The sequence below is a fragment of the Phaenicophaeus curvirostris genome, chromosome 1, assembly GCF_032191515.1.
Source record: "Phaenicophaeus curvirostris isolate KB17595 chromosome 1, BPBGC_Pcur_1.0, whole genome shotgun sequence".
Lineage (NCBI taxonomy): Eukaryota > Metazoa > Chordata > Aves > Cuculiformes > Cuculidae > Phaenicophaeus > Phaenicophaeus curvirostris.
The window spans coordinates 44,439,864-44,454,435 of record NC_091392.1 but is presented as its reverse complement, the minus strand read 5'-3'; the positions used below and the strand labels follow the sequence as shown (position 1 = coordinate 44,454,435).

The 14,572-nt window shown below is 47.6% G+C and overlaps 2 protein-coding genes across 3 annotated transcripts; one reads left to right on the top strand and one right to left on the bottom strand.

Moving 5' to 3' along the window:
- Positions 1-634: 634 nt before the first annotated feature.
- On the bottom strand, positions 635-9,706 carry TST (thiosulfate sulfurtransferase). Its single transcript, XM_069856552.1, has 2 exons — positions 9,051-9,706; positions 635-1,121 (listed from the first exon to the last, which is right to left on the bottom strand). The coding sequence occupies exons 1-2, from the start codon at positions 9,634-9,636 to the stop codon at positions 823-825; spliced, it is 885 nt and encodes a 294-aa protein (XP_069712653.1). The 5' UTR covers positions 9,637-9,706; the 3' UTR covers positions 635-822.
- A 362-nt stretch (positions 9,707-10,068) lies between these two features.
- Positions 10,069-13,694, top strand: LOC138720351 (3-mercaptopyruvate sulfurtransferase-like). 2 transcript variants are annotated; one of them, XM_069856540.1, is made up of 3 exons: positions 10,069-10,125; positions 11,376-12,025; positions 12,630-13,694. In XM_069856540.1, the coding sequence occupies exons 2-3, from the start codon at positions 11,434-11,436 to the stop codon at positions 12,926-12,928; spliced, it is 891 nt and encodes a 296-aa protein (XP_069712641.1). In that variant the 5' UTR covers positions 10,069-10,125; positions 11,376-11,433; the 3' UTR covers positions 12,929-13,694. The 2 variants fall into 2 exon arrangements, with proteins under 2 accessions (XP_069712641.1, XP_069712631.1); XM_069856530.1 differs by having other exon boundaries at positions 10,087-10,125; positions 11,380-12,025.
- The last annotated feature ends 878 nt before the right edge of the window (positions 13,695-14,572 follow it).

Here is a 14,572-nt window from a genome sequence, read left to right as displayed (position 1 = left end):
TTGGTACAAGCAGCCAAGTCTAGGTATGGTGGAATGAAGACTTGATGAGTAGACAGTTGCTAGGGAACAATCCTCCCTTTAAGAGCTGTGTTCTCCATGGGAAACAGAAGAAACAAAGCAGAGATCAGGGTCACTCTTGCTGATTGATAAAAACAAGCCAGGAGAGTAAAAGGCTCATGTCTCATGAATATCTGTGCACAGAAGTTCTCATCCTATACACAGGATTTCTTGGAGGCTTCTGTAACATGGTCACGGCAACCAGCAAGACTGTATTTCAGCAGAACTGGGTCTCCAGGCATCTTCAAATTATTCACATGATCTCACTGACTCCCAACAGAGAGGAAGGGGAAGGGGCCTCCATCTTCAACATTAGAAAAGCAGAGATGGTGGGCTGGCAAAAGGTCAGAGACAGAACCACAATCAGGCCCTCCTGTGTCCAGTGCCCAGTACTATATTTTAGGACTTTTCATCCACTCTGCTCCACCAAGGACCAGAGCTCACACCAGGCCACTGGAATTTTTGCAAGTCTCCAAGGAAGAGTGCAACTCTCCTTCATGTTTGTAAGGCTGTTTTTCCCACCCAGCACAAGCAAGTCACAAGCAACAAAGAAGAACTCGAAATATTCACAGATGCATCATCTTAGAAGTACATTTTATTCACTGTGAGAAACTGAAAAATTGATAGAAATCTACTAGTCATTCTTAGAAAATCTCACAAATTATTAATCAGCATATTCTTGTTTTACTTCTACCTCCTCCTTTTCCCTGTACCCTGGGCTGCAAACAGCTGCTAGGTCTCACTGCCTGAGAAATAGCTCTCCCCCTAGGCCTTGTTGCGCTTCATCTCAGAGACCTTGTAGCGAGCTGGGGCACGGTGGAACCACTCTGACCAGGAACCATCATAAACAGCCACGTCACGCTTCCCACACAGGTAGGCCGCCAAGGCGATGTGACATGCTGTAACACCCTTGCGGCACGTGGCTGCTAGTGGCTTTGAGAGATCCACCTTCTTCTCACGGAATATTTCTTGGATCTCCTCAATACTCTTCTCATGGCCAGTTTCTGATAAGAATGACTGGAAAGGTATGTTCACAGCACCAGGGATGTGACCAGATTCCAGCCCTGCAAGAGTAAACAAGAGAAAGAAACGTAAGCAAGGAGACATTAAAGAAGGTAATGAAAGACACCTTCAAAAGAGACATTAAAGAGACATCACTGCAGGTACTCCTGCTTTCTCCAAGATACTCATCTGTTTCAGGTGACGATGAAGATGCAAAACAAAACTGGCAAAACCTTCTGGCTAAACCCAGAAGGACAAAGATCATTCAACTTCCAGAAAACTTAAAAATTTCCAGACTATTTAGCAAATTGCCGATAAAAACAATGAAAGGTAAGGATCTGAAGAAGACTAAGATGTGACAAAAGTCAAAAAAACACCACAGGAAAGATTTTAACAAAGGCATTATGGGGATCTGTGTTAAAAGAAATGCAGCAGTGCATTTCTAACCTTCCCCAAGTATGCCAGCAGTCCAGAGTGAAACGGCTTTCAGAAGTAGGAAGTATGATTTGTATGTGGCATTTGTGAAAGTCGTGATCTGTTACAGTTTATTCCTGTGTCATAAGCAACCTGAAAGTCAGCTGCATTCCTGCTAAGGCAACTATGGGGAGCAATGGGAGCTCTGGGGCAATGGGAACAGAGAAGTGAGTATTCAGATTTTTATATCATTCCTTATCCACTCCATGGATGAAATCAGCATGGGTTCTATTCTCCTACTGCTATAACTGACCACTTCAGGCAAGTCAAAGCTGCATTTCAAGAACAAAGTCTTTAGACAGAAAGAGACAGAAAATAAGATGGATAAGATTTTCATCACACCCTTGAAATGCAAACTCTGTCACTACAGGCTTAATTGACGTCCATTAAACTCAATGGAAGCTTCTCCACTGACTTTTGAGAGGCCTTGGATCAAGCCTCATTGGGGCAGGAAACACTATATTTTATGTTGGAAATGAATTTCAGGGAATGGTTCCATATTAGGTTTGCACTTCTAATGAAACAACCTTAGGAAAGTCACATCTTGCCTAAGCCATCAGGGTAACTGATCTCAGGAGATGGGAGAGACTGGGGCAGAGAATCTTTGTCACAGTCAAATGATTAACATGTGCCTACTCAGAGACTACCATCACTCATCATAGTGACACTGCAGTTCCATCGCTCATGCAGAGTGATGCCATGAGATGATGAAGTATGTCATAAGGGGAAAACAGGGTTTTGGTGTGGTATTGAGGAGGGGATTTTTGCTCTGCTGGACTAAGAGCGAGAGCCTAAAGGCAACCAAAGCTGCCCTGAGTCAGCTTCACGAGATCTCTCCCCATTCCAGATGGACCTTCTTCGTCTCTTGATTCATCATCTCTGAGTGCCTTAGAAGTCTGGCACTGTTGTCTATTAGTCACCTCATGCATCCTTCAGAAGTATTTAGCATTACAGGGAGAAGTTGGGAGAAAAACTGCTGACTTCTGTAGGGACTAACATCTCAGAAAAAACTCCAATAAGACAGTGTTTTGGACTAATGCTTTCACCGCATTTTTTCCAGTTCCAGAAAACAACAGTTCATCACTTCAGTACAGGGAACTGTAAAACCCACACTCATCAATATAGCATCTGTATGACAGAGGGGAAATAAAAATAAAACAAAAATGAGAGTGAGAAAACTTTGTAGTTCTCAGACTGCAGAGCTTCTTACTGGAGAGTTACATGCCTGGGCTGGGCTACTGCCTTCCCACAGAATGAATGGTCTGGACCCTGATATTTGGCAAGGGATTTCTGCAAGGCTCTGTTGAAGTACCAGTGGGTCAACCCAATATAGACAAGTCTGTGAGCCGCAGAACAACATTCTCGCACTATCCTAAGGCAGTGGGCAGTGTACCAAGATCAAGACATCCTGCTGAACTAGCAGGGCCAGCTCATGATCAATAAAGCTTGCTGTGCTTTCTCTTATGTGTTCTCTGGACTTCAGCTCTTACACGTTCCAGGCACCAGGGTCGTGATTGCTTTTCTAGACTGTTCACATGTATTAAAAACAGGTAGGTTTGTACCTCTTTCTTATTGAAGAATGGAATGACATACACTTATCACCCTTAAACAACTCTTCAGGTAGAAGCTGAGCAGATCTGAAAAGAACAGTCTCATTTTAAAGCATTTTTTCACTGTCATCTATAGGGAGACTTCCTTGCTTCAGAGATTCAGAAGTCTGTTGGAGTCAGAAACCAGTGCTTTCTGTCTGCAAGTGCAAGATGGGGAATTCTGTAAAACTGCATGTACTCATGTACATGGGTGTTCAGCTGAAAGGGCGAGCTGACATTACACAACCACAATCCCTTGGACTGCCTAAGACGTGCTCTGAGCGGTAGAGGAAATTTTATCAGCTCCCTTTCTGCTAAAACAAGAGCAGAAAAACACAGACCTGCAAGGCAAGGCTGGTCACAGCTGGGATCTAAACAGGGGAGAGGATACATCTGCTCCTGCCTCATATGACACAAAGCATACTCCACGTCAGATTCAGTCACCCTTAAAAACTCCAGGAAGGATCCCTAGGATTACAGAGCCTGGTTCCCAGCTACTACAGTGATTCCTTTCTAAGCTCCCTTTCATAAAAGCACCCATCTCAGAACCAGTTTGGATTCATCACACTTCTTACTGAGGCACTTCCTTGCTCATGTCAAGAGGAATGTTCATTTCCAACATTAAGTTCGTCACAGTTGGCCCATACACCATTTATCCTTGAGCTAATGTTGCCCTTTGGCAGCAACAGTTTTTCTCCCTTTCCTTTATTTTATTCCTCCAACATATTGACAGTGAGCACTTGGCATTCCCAACAACCTCATGCCTTCAGCCTAAACCCACTAAGAGCTCATTAGATACACTTTTCACTGCCTTGGCAACCCTAGAAACAGTTCTAGGTGACCACCAGGCAGCTGGATAAGGAAGCAGCATTTCCTAGCATCTCAGCTGGTAGGCAGGAGGTTAATAATTGCTGTTCTCAAGGCCAAATTGCATCTGAGGTTCTTGTACACAACTAATTCATCCAAGTCTTATTCTCTTTCACTGCTTCCAAATGTGGGTCTTCAGCTTGTAAGAGAAACACAAACAAGTCATTAGGGCTACTAAGCATCCAACTTTGATCTCTGTAGCATTAGACATCCATTCACTTCTATTGCTGCAGGTGGTACTTCACATAAAACTGCCCATGCGATCACTTAAACCTTCCCAAGGCTGTGCCAGCAGCACATTTCAGTTGCAACTCCCTATCTTCAGTGCCTCAATGATTCAGAAAAACATGAAATAAAACACAGAAGCATAACAATGAGACCATGCTGGCTATTTCCAGCCCCACATATCTGCTTCAGCACAAGCTATTCTTATCTCCCTTATCTCCCGTTCACTCACTTTTTTGGGAATCTAATGGTACTTCTGCTATTTGCCCTCCTCTCACATTGAACTAATAACTGCCCCTCTAATACTATGCCCAAAGTATTAATGAGGTTCAAAATGGAACAAGTCTGCCTTGCAGGTGTTTCCAATAGCTGGAAGGAAAGATCAGACTTAACTCCCAGGCATGTATGTTCCCATTTCTCTTGTTGGGCAAATCAATTCTGTTGGCAAGGAAATAGAGCCCATAGCTGCAGTGCAAAATTACCAAAGTATTATATTCAATTTTGCTTTCCTTTCAGATAATTTTTCTTGAAGTTTTTTGAAAGCCTTACAGTTTATCCATAGTATGATAACAGATCACCAGCTGCCTAGATTGTGTCATACTTCCTATCCTAAATACACATACAAACTTTTCCAGTGTTTCCATCCTACAGAACCATTCTCCAATTAAATTTATTAAATTCATGCCTCATGGAGTTGCGATGTCACATGACTGTTTTTTGACACGTATTTGGGATGGAGATTGTCTGCCTAACAGACTTGAGCATATCTTTTGGTCATACTCCCTCTTTAAAAATTATTATTTCTGCTTCTTTCCCCTTCTTCTTGCTATGCCTCTCCCTACTCTGCAGACTTATCCTCAGGATAGAAAAAAAAAATGGTAGTACAGATCCTGCATAATTCTGAGGCTGTACACAAATAATCTCTCATCTAGAACCCCTGCTAACTGCATAGCAGTCCTATTGACTCCTTTCCTCCTTGTTCTCTTTTTATTCACTTTGCTCCAGCAGTTTCTGTTATTTGTTTTAATTCCTTCTGCCAAGTCTCACTCAGCTTGGCTTCTGGCAATCCTCCCTCACAATTTGTAACCTGTAATATGTTATCTTCTTCACAGCTTAATACCATTTTCCACATCTGTTAAGATTCTCTGCTTAAATATATGTTCTTTTGTTGGCTGTTTATCTAGCTAAGACTAGAGCCCCTTTACTTTAGCCTTTCCCTTTGCGATGAAAGCTCCAGATGCAATTTCTTAATGTCAAAAAAGACAAAAGATGTGCCTTGTCCACATTTAACTCCCCATGGTTTTGGAGTTGGCTGACTGCAGAGAGCTGTTCCTTTCCAAACACCTCCTCTGTTGCCTCTTTTTTTATCTCTTTCTCTTCTATCCAAACTGTATGCCTCGGAAGTGACCATTAGTGATCTCACCTAACCTACCGTGAACTCACTGGAATCAGTCCTGGCTAGCTCCCAGATGAGTCTTCACAGTCAGATCGATACACCTTTGCCACCAATGCCAAAATGCTGCCTGCGTACACAGCAGAGGAGTCAACTGTAAGAACCAGAAGGGTCATGGTACTAATTCTGGCAGCCGATGTTTGTCAGCCTCCTCACATGAATGGACATCTTTGGACTGTAAATTCCTGTGGATTGAAACAGACTCTGATAAAGTCTCTTACTCTCCGTGTTGGGCCTTAAAGTAATCTTCATGGCCAAAGGAGAGCCAGTCCACTCCCAGCTGCAGACTGGACTTGAAAAAGAGAGGGAAGAAGTAGCAACATTTCATTCTTACTCCTAGTGCCACTGAACATTCAAGCTGGAGCAGAAGCTTTATGTTTGGGACAGGGAGGACTGAGAGATAGGAAAATGGGCAAAAACTTGTGTATCAACAAGGGAAACAAGGGTTACCCAAGGTCTGACAATAAGAAGAAAAATAGTAGGGAACTCATGAAATTACTTTGGGTTTGTTTTTTTTCTTAGATGACAGATTTCTGTCTGGCAACTTCCCTCTCTTTTCTCAGGTGTCTGCAAAAAAAATTCAGAAATTTGCAGCTTTTCTCTATACATTGTTCTGCAGTTTTCAATGCCCATTACTCAAGAGAGTCAGAACTGGTAACCATCATGTAATTATTTATATCATCTGCCCCAGGATTGCCTGGGATTGGCTCAGTCCAAGCTGGTTCCACAGACTCACATCCTGCAATGCCAGAGTTAGTAGACCCTTGCAGAACCAGGCTGGGCCATTGCTAAATCACAGCTAGTGAGCAGGCCCAAGTTGCTAGTTCCTCTAGAAACACAGCACTGTGCATGGACACCTTTAAACACTCAGTGCATAGGCCAGGGCTCCACACCATGCATGAACATGCAAGCTTTTTCACCCAAAGCAATACCTACATTTAATACTGTTCCATATCAGAATGGTTTGAGTTGGAAAGGACCTTAAAGATCCACGCCCACATCATGGGCAGGGACACCTTCCACTAGATCAGGATGCCGAAAGCCTCATCCAGCCTGGCCTTGAACACCTCCAAGGGTGGGGTGTCCACGACTTCTCCGGGCAACCTGTTCCAGTACCTCACCATCCTTACAGTAAAAAAGTTCCTCCTAATAGCTCATCTAAATGTACTCTCTTTCAGCTTAAAGCAGTTACCTCTCATCCTATCACTGCACCTCCTGATAAAGAGCCCCTCCTCCTCTTTCCTCTAGCCCCCTTTAAGTACTGGACGGCTGCTGTAAGATCTCCCTGGCCTGCAGAACTGCCATCCGTTTTCCTCCGCTCTGGAAACCTGGGTAAACCTCTCTTAGCAACTAAAAATTACCCATGTATTATAGTTTATCTTAAATGCTACAGAGGCCTAAATCCCAGCAAGGTGGCTGCTGCATAAAAGTAAAACAGGGACAGCTAATTCTTACCATAAGGAACTGAAAAACTAAAGAGGCAAAAGAGTCAGCTGCAATTAGCCTCTTCTAGAGATAGAGTTCATAGAGCTGGAGAGATTAATTGACTTAATTAGGAAGTCAAGAGCTGAGGCAATAATTAAACTGAAATCACCTGAGAATACAGCAAGTTCCTTCACCTCAAGACCATTCTTCTCTAAATTGCAGGCAACACTTCTCTTCCCTGATTGGATAAACCCTGTAATTAATCAGCATTGATTTCAAATTGCTCTTTTAGGTGTATGTGATGCCTTTTACTCACTACTGGCTGTGCTGCAGCTACTGGCTACCCTGGTTCAAAAAGCTGTCAAACTCCTGTGGAACGAGCAGCTGCAGCTGGAGTGCTTATCCTTCTGGATCTGCTGTGGGAAGCAAAACTGGACCACCACAAATAAACTGTTCCATGCTGACTCATTTGAAAGGAAAAATTTGTTTTCAAGATGCTCTCAGGGGCTGCAATACTTGTCACCTGGTGACAACTTTGGGAAAGAATGTGAAATCCATCAGCTTCCTGAGGGGAGCATTTTATTCCTATCTTGAGGTTAAAATTCAACCTTCACTTTGAAGGGCTGTAATAGGTGAAGAAACGGAATTAATGATAAGCCTAACTCATTCTTCCTGCAAGAGTCTTCTCCGTCACTCCCACTGTCTTTCTCACCTTCCATGCCATCTTGCACAGGTTGAGCGTGTTGAGGGGCTCACCATAAACACTCATGCAAACCACGCATCCAGAGCCATTCACAAGAAAATGCTCCTGAGGTTTGGATGCAGGAATTTATTTCAGGACATGCTGTCAAACTCAGTGGCTGTACAGCAAGCACACACACAAGGAAACAGCCAGATCAGAATGTCAACCTACACACCAGGCAGCAGCACTTTGCTGTCTCTGGACCGCAGAGGCCACTTGCATTCCCAGTCCTGCAGCATGGAGCTCTCAGCTCAGACCCAACAACTGTCACTGAGCTTTTATGTGCTTTGTTTTTGAAACTCAGCGTTTGGGGTTTTTTTAAAGCATTTCTGTGATCCCCCTTGGAAAAGAGCTTACTCTGGGATATACTGAAGCTTAAATGACATAGTAAGGGTCACCCTTAACAACCAGCTTGAATTTCATTCTAGGGAACTGCTACAACAGCTGCCCATGACTTCTCCCACACCTGCCGCTTGTGTGTCCAGTGTTTGATAAGGGTAACAAAATAAATTTTTGTTCCTGTTTTGTAGGGCATCCAAGAGAGGCTGACAACCCATACATTCAGGAAGGGTCTGGGGCTTTCCTGACTTGTTGAGACTTACCAGCAGAGAGCTGAAGGACAAAGATCAGCTGAAGCAAGTTCTCAGTTCACTGAGAACCAGGGCAAGGAAGGGAAACGTCCCCTGGGTTAGTGTATTGCCTAAAACCTGGGCTTTTGCTGCAGCATTAATTACGGTGAGAAGTGCCTGTATGAATACTGATAGTTTATGCATGCCTGCTAGTCTTAGATAGGACTCTGATCAAACCCCTGGGAGCTCTCAACTCCTGTGTTTGCATTCTGTCTGATTAACTTCTGCAGGGTGTGGGATGGTGGATCCTGGAGCCAAATGACTGCAGACCTTTTCCGCTATTTCCTCCTGCAGTTTACAACCAAGTGCTGGAAAAGCAACCTGTGAAGGCACTGGGATCCGAATGTTCAACTGTGGATCCCTTAAGGTCAATCAACGAGTTAGGCTGATGTACGCCTGTGCATTAGGACAAGCTGCTCGCTGTCTGGGAGACGTCGTTACACCCAGACCAGTATGGACAGTAAAGGTACTTAAGGATATGGCTTAGCAGTAGATAGGTATGGTTAGACTTGATGATCTGAGGTCTTTTCCACCCTGGTGATTCTACGATTCTCATCCTGCTCCAGTGCAGGGGGCAGGTCCATTACCTTGGTCCAGCTCGGTTCCTCGGAACCGTCCCTCAGGGCGGGAATCCACCACCTGGAACCGCGGGGAACCCACGTTCTGCATCATCTCCTCGAAGGTCTTCACCAGGGCCGCATTCAGCTTGGCCTTAAAGGCAGCCGGGGCGGGTTGGCTGACCTCAGCTGTGACAGGGTGCCCTTCCTTCACCCAGTTCTTGAAGCCGCCGTTGAGCACAGAAACCTCCTTGTGCCCGAACACCCGGAACATCCACCAGGCGCGAGGGGCGTAGAAGGAGCCCACCTCGTCGCCATCATACACCACTACGTGGGTGTCGTTCCCGACGCCGAGGCTCCCCACGTAGTCGGCAAAGCGGGTCTCGCTGGGCAGCATGAAGTCGTAGGGGGAGGCCTTGTCCCGGCATTCCTCGATGTCGAAGAAGGACGCCCCGGGGATGTGCCTCTCCCTGAACTCCCGCCGGGCGTCCCGCTCCTGGGGCGGGTACCACGACGCGTCCAGGACCCGCAGGCTCGGTCCCACCCGCCCGGCTCGTACGGCTTCCGACAGCCACTTGGCCGTCACCAGCGCCCTGCCCAGCACCTGCGGCGACATCGCGGCGGGGCCGGCGGAGACGCCGAGGGCGGAGACAGGGACACGTGCTCGCAAAATGGCGGCGGGGGGGTGTGTGTGTGTGCTGGGGGTGACGGGCGGGGAGAGACGGGGCGGGGCCGGGCACGCGCGCGCACGTGCACGTGCACGCAAAATGGCGGCGGGGGTAGCGCCGGGAGAGTGGGGGGCGGGGGGGCGCGCGCACGCAAAATGGCGGCGGGAAGGGGGAGGGGTGACGGGCGGGGAGGGAGGGGGCGGAGCCGGCCGGAGGTTGTGGGGGGCGCGCGCGCACGAAAAATGGTGGTGGGGGAGGGGGCGCGCGCGCGCGTGCAAAATGGCGGCCGGGGTCTGGGGGTTGCGCACGCAAAATGGAGGGGAGGGGTGGGGTGGGGGGCGCGGCCCGAGGGGGCGGTGCGGGGGCCGGTCTGGGAAGGCCCCGGGGGCCGCCCCGCAGCGGTGGAGGCTGGCGGGGGTGGAGGGCTCAGCACGGAGGTACGGGGTGTTCCCGCTCCGCTCCTTACCCCGGCGCTGCGCGGGGCGAGGCGCGGCCCCGGGGCTGGGGAACGGCGGGAGCGGCTCGGGGAGGTGGGAGGCGGGGGGCAGAGCCCTTTCTCGTCTTGGGGCCGCGCCTCAGCCCGGAAGGCTCCGTCCCCTCCGCTCGGGGGCCCGCCGAGCTGCTGTCAGCGCTGCTGGGGCTCGGGTGCCCTCTGCTCGGGGTCTGCGGGTCCCCCGCACTCCCCTCTCGCTGTTGGCAGCTCTACTGGAGCTCGTGTCCCCTCTGCTCGGGGTCCCTGGGACTGCCCTGCTCCCCTCTCGCTGCTGTCGGCGCTGCCTGGTGCTGGAGGGGCCGTGTGGGCTACAAGGGCGGTCACCAGGCAGGGCTGTGCCACGGCCGTCCCGCTCAGGTCAGGGTTTGGGCTGAGCGCTGTGGAGCTCTGGTTTTGGGGCTGGAGCATTTCAAAGGAGGAGAAGGACCTGGGGGTGTTGGGTGACAGTGACTGAACATGAGCCAGCAGTGGCCCAGGTGGCCAAGAAGGCCAGTGGCATCTTGGCTTGTATCAGAAACGGCATGACCATTAGGTCCAGGGAGGTTATTCTCCCTCTGTACTCGGCACTGGTGAGACCGCTCCTCGAATCCTGTGTTCAGTTCTGGGCCCCTCACCACAAGAAGGATGTTGAGGCTCTGGAGTGAGTCCAGAGAAGAGTAACGAAGCTGGTGAAGGGGCTGAAGAACAGGCCTTATGAGGAACGGCTGAGGGAACTGGGGTTGTTTAACCTGGAGAAGAGGAGGCTGAGGGGAGACCTTATTCTCTACAACTGCCTGAAAGGAGGTTGTGGAGAGGAGGAAGCTGGCCTCTTCTCCCAAGTGACAGAGGACAGGACAAGAGGGAATGACCTCAAGCTCTGCCGGGGAGGCTTGACATCAGGAACAAATTTTTCACAGAAAGTGTCATTGGACACTGGAACAGGCTGCCCAGGGAGGTGGTTGAGTCACCTTCCCTGGAGCTGTTTAAAGGATGGGTGGTTGAGGTGCCGAGGGGCATGGTTTAGTGATTGATCAGAATGGTTGGACTCAATGATCTCGTGGGTCTTTTCCAACCTTGTGATTTTGTGAAACTCCTTTACTGCAGGCTTAGCCAGCACCTCAGTGCAGACGCAGATCTTTGGTCCCAATATGCGTGTTCTTCCTGTCACTTTTTATAAGTCTGGTCTCTAATTTGCTGACTTCCTTCCTTTTGCAGTCAGGTGGATTTAGGCAGACCCCAGGAATCAAGTAGTCTTGGCTAGGACTTGGGAGCAATGTCACAACTTCTCTACCGTGCTCTGGTATCTGCAAAATGGCTTTCAGAAGCCATCAAGTCGCAGCAAGCTGGCTTGGCCTTGAAAATCGTGGATGCATCCTGGTATTTGCCAAAGATGAAGCGTGACCCAAAGCGGGAATTTGAGGAGCGCCACATCCCTGGTGCAGTTTTCTTTGACATTGACCAGTGCAGTGACCGTACTTCACCGTATGACCACATGCTGCCCAAGGCTGATGACTTTGCTGATTATGTGGGGAAGCTGGGTGTGGGGAATGATTCCCATGTTGTGGTGTATGATGGCAGCGATCAAGGTCTCTTCTCGGCACCCCGGGTGTGGTGGATGTTCCGGGCCTTTGGACATGAAGCTGTCTCCCTTCTGGATGGCGGCCTGAAGAACTGGCAGCGAGAGGGGTATGCAGTGAGCTCTGGGAAAAGCCAGGTAGCTCCCGCTGAGTTCCATGCCTCCTTGGACAAGTCCCTGGTGAAAACCTATGAGGATGTGTTAGATAACTTGGATTCCCACCGCTTCCAATTAGTGGATGCGCGCGCTGCAGGACGGTTCCGGGGAGTAGAGCCAGAGCCCCGAGACGGTAATGTGCCTCCTGAGACACTGGCATATAAAAAAGGGCTTCATTTAAGGTGTCTGTCAGTTTGGCTCTTGTAGAACTGATGAAGGGAAATAAGGTTGTCCTTCATGGGAAGACACCTAAGACAGTGTATCCACCTGTCTTCTGCTTTTGACTAGCAAATGTTGCTCGCTCTTTGAAAATTTAGGAGTGGGGAAGCGGTGTATTTTTTTTCTTCTCATGAGGGGATGGGGTGAGGAATGTAGCTTTTATACACCTCAAAGATACTGATTGGCCTCTTTGTATGATGGTGTTACGCTTCCCCCCGAAAGGCCCTGTGGAGGTGCTTCAGTCAGTGCCTTGTTAGAGTGGCTTGCTCTGATGCTGGGAAGATGTGGAGGGAAATGGGAGGAGGAGAAGAGCTTGACACGTGGTAACCTGAGGGTTAGAGCAGTCTTTCCTGAGTCATCAGTAATACATAGTAAAGTTTAACAAAAATAAATGTATTTGTTAAAGCAAGATACACTAAACAATAAATATTCCTCCCAGTGAATTAGAGAATGGGGTTTGCGATGGATTTGTTCCAGATGGTAGAAGTTAATTCCTGTCCATATTGCTTTTCCTCCAGGAATTGAGCCTGGTCATGTCCCTCAGTCGATGAACATCCCCTTCACTGACTTCCTCATGGAGTCCGGCTTAGAGAAGACCCCTGAACAGATCCGCAGTCTGTTCCAGGAGAAGAAGGTGGACCTCTCAAAGCCAGTGGTAGCCACGTGTGGCTCTGGGGTCACTGCTTGCCACGTAGCTTTGGGTGCATACCTCTGTGGCAAACCAGATGTCGCTGTGTATGATGGGGCCTGGGTGGAGTGGTACATGAGGGCACAGCCTGAAAATATTATTTCTGAAGGAAAGGGGAAGACAGGGTAGTAAGCTGCTTCTTCTCCCACCTGTACAGATCTTAGAATCATGGAATCATTAAGGTTGGAAAAGACCTCTAAGATCATCAAAACTGAAGATAATTTGCCTTGAAACAAGATTTGGGAAAGATGGATTTAGCATTCCTGGTTAAGTGTTGTGAGGTTGAAGTGCTGGGTAACAAGTCCAGGCACATGGTGCTTCAGCACTTTCTCCTTACCTTTCCGCTGCTGCTTAGGAGGATGAAGATGACCTGGGCAGCCAGCTGTAAGTGACCCTGCTTGAGCAAGTGGGTGAATCAGGTGTCCTCCTGAGATCATTTGCAATCAGAAAATGATTCCATGACTTTTTTACAGCATCATATGGAAGGGAGAGAGTGCTGGTGGCAGTGTGGGGAAGTAATTGAGTCAAGCCAAGCTCATGAGTTGGGACATTTCACCACCTTCACTCACAAGATGGTCATACTTGTATAATCGTGCCTCACGATCTTGTTCTCTGCCTTGTCCTGGGAGCCATCCATGCATTTTATGGCCATTTTGAGTACAAAACTTAGGGGAAAATCATAGCTTTTAAAGGAGCAAATATGGCTTCCAGTTTGGCACGTAGGTTAGAGACTTGATTGGGATTTCTTCTTGCACTTGGACTCTTAACTGCAATATGTACTTAGCTGGTTTTGTACCCCCGGTTACTCCAAAATACCCTTTGGAGTAAAAAAAAATAAAAAAATTGAGATTAAAAGAGAGTAAATAAATCTGTGTTTCAAGGTCTTTCTACTGAATGGAGCTCCTGTGAGTGTTGCTTGGGTGTTCCAGGAACTCTGTTTTTATGGGACCACTTTGTCTTGATGATTCAAATGAAATGTTTCCTTCTTCTGCTGAGTAGAACTAATTCTCTTGCCCTCAATGAGCTCTTTGGCTCTGGAAGGACAATGACGTACCTCTGTCTTGGGATTTCTTGCCTTCTTCCTCTTTTCGGTCCTTGTCCCTTCGCTTTTTTGCCTAAAACTCCATGTAAGTTAGTCACAACTTTGTTCTTCAAAGACTGGATGTCAATTTGCATGATGAAAATATGACTGTATGAGTGTTTTAGTACTTTCCATGAGACTTGTAACCTTGAAAAACATAGAGGAACTGAGACCTACAGAGAAATAGCTTAAAACAGCAAGTATTTTTCCCCGAGACCATTGTCTTATATTAGAGAACTGAAATACCCTTGGATATCCCTGACAATGTTGAAGAATTTATTCTCCTCTCAAAAACCAAACCAAACCAAAGAGTTAATGAGATGTTTTCTGCCCTTGGGCTTGCAGCAACAGGTATCTGTGGACATCTGAAGATGATGGGGCCATCCTTTCTAGGGGACGCAATGGATGCTTATGGTCACAGATTTGCAGGGTCTGATCCTAGCCACTGAATAGAAGAGCTGAATCCTTTCCTATTGGAGAGTGATTGTTCTTCACATTTCCTTTGGCATCTGTTTGCTGCAGCTTTGGCTTCTTCCTGGACTTGGCTTGTGTGCACAAGTTCCATTTCTGCTTGCCTCCTGTGGAGCTAGAGTTTCACTGTCGGGATTATTTCTTCCTTTGTCCTCCCTGCCTATGCATACAGCCTGACCCTTATTTCTACCCTCTTCAGGTGACTGAAAGCATTCAATTTC